This window comes from Sinocyclocheilus rhinocerous, unplaced genomic scaffold (assembly GCF_001515625.1).
Source record: "Sinocyclocheilus rhinocerous isolate Xijiao unplaced genomic scaffold, SAMN03320098_v1.1 scaffold571, whole genome shotgun sequence".
Classification (NCBI taxonomy): domain Eukaryota; kingdom Metazoa; phylum Chordata; class Actinopteri; order Cypriniformes; family Cyprinidae; genus Sinocyclocheilus; species Sinocyclocheilus rhinocerous.
Genome location: NW_015656167.1, coordinates 236,124 through 243,379, shown reverse-complemented (window position 1 = coordinate 243,379; position 7,256 = coordinate 236,124). Strand labels below are relative to the sequence as shown.

Here is a 7,256-nt window from a genome sequence, read left to right as displayed (position 1 = left end):
TACCCTTAACTGCGTTAAACATGGTGTCACGTGGATGGAAAATGCATGGAAATGATATGCAGATGATGTTATGCATATTAAAACTAGGCGTTGGAAGCTCCATAAATGGCTATTTCGGGGAGGAGACGGGGTGGAGATTCATGTACACACAATCTTCCGCTGACTGGGTATTACAAAGGGAATTTTTCGCAGGTTCTGGAGTACACATGGCTTTATAAATCTGAAAACTTTTGTATGTACGCAAAATCCAGCTTTTGTGCGTACACATACATTTAGGATGAAATCTACATAAAGTTTTATACATGAGGCCCCAGGTCTGAAGACATCTATATGTCAACATTCAGTTATAATCATAGCGCCACCAGCTGGCAGTAGGAAGTTTGGCACATATAAATGACTTTGACATATTCCTCCTATATTTATCACTTTAAATGCATATTGCCCACCGTTAGCTGTTCTCCTAAAGCCACCGGGTGGTGGTGAGCCCGGGTGCGAGGACCCTTTCATAGCTGCTTGTAGCTTTAGATATTACTGTGTTTCAGTAGTGACAAATTTGGGGAGAGGACAAATATTCCCAAACTTTCTGAAAATACAATATGAGAATTAACTGCACAATTACTAGAAATGTGTACCTTGGATATTATATAATTTGCATACATGCACATTTTTTGGAAAAGGAAATTTTTTTCCAAGACGTTTCCAACTCTGACTTTGGACCAATTATGGGCCCATATAGGCTGTGGGAACCATGTATAAAGCAAGCTTTCTGTATACATATTGTAGAATACCTGGATGACATACCACCGTCACGAATATGTTAGTTAAGTAGGACTTTTAGTTTGTTTTCTTTAGTTTCATGGTTTTCTTTGTTCTTTTCCCACTTCTCTTTGTGTTGCCATGGATACTAATGGCATTAGTTTATTCTGTTCAGCTGTGTATCATTAATTTACCTCATTTGCCAGTGTATTTAAGTTTAACCTTTGCTTGAGTTCAGTGTTTTTGTTTTTGGAAGTTGTATTGTTTCTGTACCTGCTGTGGATTACTGTGTGGATCTTTATTAAACTGTGTTTTGGATTTTATCATTTCTTCAGGCACTCTTGCAATGATTGTAACAACTACATTTGCTAAAATGTGTAGTATAAAACTCAGCAGACTATCCAGAGTACTGTATCCCACAATGTAATGCTCTCAAATTTACATATATATATAGATATTTTGGCAAAATCTCACAAGCAAGACAGCAGAGTCTCTGAAAAGAGTCACTGAAAATCTACACCACTGTTGCACAGACTAACAGCCTGTCTAGAAGTTGCAAACATATATAATTGGGGTGATACATGCAAATGGTGAAAAGTTCCAGTGCTAAATATATGTGGGCAAAATATCAGTACTCATGGAACGGTAGAGTTCAATTGTTGGATTCTGGAAGAAAAAGTCTATTAACTTTCTCCACAGGGGAATTGATTTTGAATGTTTACATTATAAACCTTTAAAGACAGACCTACTGTGAGCTATGAGGATGTCAACTGATGGAAAATGTTTCAGCATTTTTTTTGGAAAAAATAATCATGTTCAGCAGTGAAATTCCTGATGATAAACTATATTGCCCATGCAAACATCTCTACCAATCAGAGAATCATTACTACAAATGACATTGTTTCCCTATGCTTTTTGTGGTGTGTGTATATGGTCAGCTGAAAAAGTGGGTGTGCACTGTTGCACTCTATGCTGCTCGGCCAATCAAATTCAAAGACCAGAACTACTGTAACTGTTGTTTAAATATAAACATTCTTCGTTTTTACTGTTTTGTTCATTTGGTAACACTTTATTTCGGTAGTCCACTTTAGACATTCTATTAACAGTAAGTACATTTACTGGAGGAAGGAACAAAAGAATCTTCATCTCTGCAAATAGACCCATATATGATCAGCAATGCGGATGGACTTCCCAGCTCCTTCCCTGCTCAAGAATGTGTTGGTCCGTCTGACACTCTATGCATATTGTCTGTTGATTTCATCAACTAAGGGAAGAGCATTTTAAAATAATTTTTGACAGAAGAGGCAATTGACGAAACTAGTGGAAATTCCAAAACCTGACGCTCTGCCAACGTCTACCTTGCCCCATGAAGACCGCTTCAGAAACCAACTGAAGCAATGAGGTTTCATCTGAAGTTTTACTTGCACTACCTGGTTCTGCTGGGTTTCAGCGGTGTAATTTCAATCTATGGCCCACACCAGAGGGCCCAGAAGACAGGTGACATACTGCTAGGGGGGCTTTTTCCAATACACTTTGGAGTGGCATCCAAAGACCAGGATCTTGCAGCGAGGCCAGAGTCAACTGAGTGTGTCAGGTATAAACACAACATGGTTAGCTTCTCCAAATGCAGTTCAAACTTTTAATATCTAGATAACTGACCTTTGGTAATTAACACATTATTTAGTGACTAACTGTAAATTTAATGTTGATTTAATTTAATGCACTTTTTCTGTGTAGATATAATTTTCAGTGTGTAAATTTAGTAAGTATACACTCTAAAAAATGCTGGGTTAAAAAGGGACAAACCCAGCTATTGGGTTGTTTTGACCCAGCGGTTGGATTGTTTTGAACCCAACCGCTGGGTCAAAACAACCGAATGGCTGGGTTTGTCCCTTTTTAACCCAGCATTTTTTAGAGTGTATGTAAATATACTGTAAATTTACAGATAGATTGTGTCACAGATTTACTTGTTTTATGTATTTTGGGGAAAAAAACAAACAAAAAAAAAATTATTTCCATATACTCTTAAGGACTTTAGTCAGCATAGAAAGACATATTTAATTTGAGGTCCGTTCAATAGGTTGTCCTGTTTTAAGTCACGTGAAATTTGTCTGGACAACATATCCACGTGTTCTAGTCTACTACTAATAAAATCATAATAAAAAAAACACTTTTTAAAGGAGTATTTACCAGAAATGTTATTTACCAGAATTTATTTAGGAGAAAAATGTAAATGTGCAGTATTTCTGGAAAAAATCAATCTATTGGAGATGCTTTTGATTATTAAAATTTAATGGAACCATTAAAATGAAATCCAGAAAATAATGGAAAAGAGAATTTGGTAAAGATAAAACTGCAAAACTAAATTAATTTGACAGGCTTTTATCTTTAATATTTGGCCATTTCTTTAGGACAGAAATGCTATAGCCACTGTAATTTAATGAATATGTGGACATCAAAACGTGTAAACTCTTTGTTTTTAAAAACTCAGAGTGAGGGTTTGAGCTTTTATTTTGAAACCGCGATGTTTTCTCCTGAGTTTGCGTAGATTTATAAACGATTTACCTTACAAATCTGATGAAATGGCGCATGTTGCGTTCCCAGATGAACGTTATAATAAACCCAAACTCACAACAACATGCAGAGATGGAGTTTGAGACGCTCCACACATGTAAATGATAACAGTTCCTGTGGAACTACTGTGAACGGAGCAGCTGTGTGACGCATGTTCTTAAGCTACACGCATGTACTGTATTAGAACGGCATTGCATACAATTAATTAAATCGTAGCGTTTGTGAATTCACAATTATGCTTAATTATGGTTTTATAAGTTATAGGTTTAATAGGGTATATGTCGAACATCACCTGACCAAACCCGGAAAACAGGTCTTATCGCCTTCCGCTTGTCGGAGAACGTGTTAACAGCCATATTAAATAATAGCGATATCTACGGACTTTTAAGATAATCAGTTAAACTAGCTAGCTGTTTTTATTGTTGACGTTTTATTAAATTTTTATATCTAAATGTGAAAAGAATAAAAATATAAAAAACTTTTAGATATCAGTCTGCATATGTGATGGACATTGGTTATGATCATCATTGGTATCTACTTTGAAGGCATCTTGAGTAAAACTGCTTCATATTTAACTAAGCATATGCAAAACGCTTGAACCGGAAGCGACGAGACCCGGTTAACAGAATACAGAAGTCTGTTGTGCATAATCCTTATATATCATGCAGCCTTGGAAAACAGACTAATAATGTAATAATGTGTTTTATGGATTCTCGTCCGTGAAATTCGCCACTTCCGGTATTTTGCCGGTTAGTCACGAGCAAAATGGAGTCGAGGATTTTTAAAAATCGAATAGTCGAATAAAATCGACGAATCGCGACAGCCCTAGTTCTAAGTACTAGTCCTTGTTGTTTAACTTGCCTAAATAATAAACATGGCCCAAAGTATCAGTCTTTATGCTGTAAAAATATAGGCTACTTTCTTTTTCAGATATAATTTTCGTGGATTCCGTTGGCTGCAATCTATGATCTTTGCTATAGAGGAAATCAACAACAGCTCTACTCTTCTTCCAAACATCACACTTGGCTACCGTATATTTGACACATGTAACACTGTCTCGAAAGGCCTGGAAGCGTCGCTAAGCTTTGTTGCACAGAATAAGATTGATTCACTCAACTTGGATGAGTTCTGTAACTGCACAGGGAACATCCCATCAACCATTGCAGTGGTTGGGGCATCTGGATCTGCAGTATCTACAGCAGTGGCTGACCTTTTGGGCCTCTTCTACATTCCTCAGGTTGTTTTGCAATTTCCAAACCATCTCTTAGTGTTTCATTAGAATAGTTTTGTGAGCAATTACAAGAAATAAGAAAAATATGCTTGGTAAATGCAGCATGTATAAATTAATGTTGACTGTTTTTAAAGACGACAGTTCTATTACACTCATCTGGATGATCTCATTTACCTTTAAGAAATGCTTTAAAACATGACACCACAGGTGAATATGGTTAAAAAAATTAACAAAACATAATAAAAACATATCACAGTATTATTTTGTATTACAAAGTTCTTATATAAAAAAAGTGCTGCATGTAAAAAATACACTGAAAAAAAAGAACTAAATTGTCTTAAATTGTCCCTTTTCTCCACTGTTTTTTTCAGATCAGCTATGCTTCATCCAGTCGACTTCTGAGCAACAAGAATCAGTACAAATCCTTCATGAGAACTATCCCCACAGATGAGTATCAGGCTATTGCTATGGCTGCCATCATTGACCACTTCCAGTGGAACTGGGTGATTGCTATTGCCTCCGACGATGAATATGGCCGTCCAGGTATTGAAAAGTTTGAAAACGAAATGTTTCATAGGGACATCTGCATTGATCTTAATGTTTTAATTTCACAATACATCGATGAAACTGAGATGCGACGCCTAGCGGACCGCATCGAAAACTCAACTGCTAAAGTCATCGCCGTGTTTGCTAGTGGACCAGATATCGAGCCACTTATTAAAGAGATGGTGAGGCGAAATGTCACAGACCGTATCTGGTTGGCAAGTGAGGCGTGGGCCAGCTCTAGCCTGGTTGCCAAGCCAGAGTACCTTGATGTCATGGGAGGAACTATTGGCTTTGCACTGAGAGCTGGTCATACACCCGGCTTTAAAGAGTTCTTACAGCAAGTGCACCCAAAGAAGTCCAGCCTCAATGAGTTTGTGAGGGAATTTTGGGAGGAGACTTTTAACTGTTACCTAGAAGATAGTCCAAGGAATGAGGACAGTGAAAATGGCAGTACAAGTTTCAGACCACTGTGCACTGGTGAAGAAGATATTGCAAGTGTGGAGACGCCGTACCTGGACTACACGCACCTAAGGATTTCTTATAACGTGTATGTGGCTGTTTATGCCATAGCACAGGCACTTCAGGACATACTAACCTGCACACCTGGAAAAGGACTGTTTGCTAATGGTTCTTGTGCAGACATTAGGAAAGTTGAAGCTTGGCAGGTGGGTTACTTATCATGCTACATTTATATTTGTAAGCTGCACAATAATTTTCTGTTGCAGTATTCCAGAAGGTTCCCTTCTGTTCTGCTCTTTCTAAGATAGTAACAAAATGATATTCACATGCCTCGTTTTATTCTAAAAGGTTCTGAAACAACTGAGACACCTCAACTTTATAAACAGCATAGGGGAGAAGGTGCGCTTTGACAATGGCAGTGAGCTCTCAGCAAATTATACGATCATAAACTGGCATCGATCACCAGAGGATGGTTCTGTTGTATTTGAGGAGGTTGGTTATTACAGCATACATAACAAGAATGGGGCCAAACTTTCCATTGACAAGACTAAGATACTGTGGAATGGCCATCTAACTGAGGTGAGTAAGCATAGAACATACAGTTCCTAGTTTTCTTGGCTCTTAGATTGTTATTTATTTAGCCTAGCATTCATTAACTAATGGAGTACCCGAAGGATCACATCCTTGTTCAGTCAGTTACAGAAACAAATGCGACTTGTTGTATAGACCTTTAGCATGAGACAATATGTGACCCTGGACCACATAATTTTGACCCATACAATGTATTTTTGGCTATTGCTACAAATATGTGCTACTTATGACTGGTTTTGTGGTCCAGGGTCACATATTGCTTCTTTTTTCTCTGCCAGGTACCATTTTCCAACTGTAGTGAGGAGTGTGAACCTGGAACCAGAAAAGGGATTATTGATGGCAAGCCCACATGCTGCTTCGAGTGTACAGAGTGCTCGGATGGGGAGTACAGTGATCATAAAGGTTAGCAAATTTAGGAATTAGCAACTTGATATCTATTAGAAGACTGTCAACACTTTCTTTGCTGGTGGAAGCAACGATGGTAGAGCAGTTTATCTCTAGTCCTAATTAAACAGGATTACTGCACTTCTCATTCATTTTTGTGGTATCCTGTTGTACAACTCTAACAGCAATTCAGTGATGTTAAGGGTATAATGCAGGAGTGTCCAATCCTGTTCCCAGAGGTGGACAGTAACTAAGTACATTTACTTAAGTACACTTTTTGAGTATCTGTACTTTACTTGAGTATTATTTTTTTCTGGGAACTTATGACTTTAACTTCACTACATTTGAAAGACAAATTTTGTACTTTTCACTCCACTACATTTCTATCAAGGTCCTCGAAGTAGAAAGTCGTTACTATGTAGCAGCTTTGAAAGTCTGTGGGTGATTGTTTTCTTGTCTAAAACGTGACTTTCTTTTTTTCAGACAGTTTATCAGTAATCACTCTTGTAGGGCTACATAAAGTGATTTCCCAGCATTTTTTGAACACTGACCAGTTGCAAATGTGATAGTTGTTTACAACAATTCAATAAGTTAATATTGTGGTTTATATTAGACACAATATTGTCTGATTTTGCTAAATTGTGTACGTGAAAATATTACCTATAAAGCCACAGAAGAACTGTTGTGCATCTCCTAATAAAACACAAAAGGTGTT

The 7,256-nt window shown here is 37.5% G+C and overlaps 1 protein-coding gene across 1 annotated transcript in view; it reads left to right on the top strand.

The window, feature by feature from the left end:
- The first annotated feature begins 2,153 nt into the window (after positions 1 to 2,153).
- The window catches only part of LOC107719763 (extracellular calcium-sensing receptor), a 12,435-nt gene continuing 7,332 nt past the window's right edge, over positions 2,154 to 7,256 (top strand). The window contains exons 1-5 of the mRNA XM_016527269.1: positions 2,154 to 2,350; positions 4,261 to 4,567; positions 4,933 to 5,772; positions 5,915 to 6,145; positions 6,436 to 6,559. Of these exons, the coding sequence (XP_016382755.1) occupies positions 2,154 to 2,350; positions 4,261 to 4,567; positions 4,933 to 5,772; positions 5,915 to 6,145; positions 6,436 to 6,559 (1,699 nt within the window). The remainder of the gene's footprint in view (positions 2,351 to 4,260; positions 4,568 to 4,932; positions 5,773 to 5,914; positions 6,146 to 6,435; positions 6,560 to 7,256) is intronic.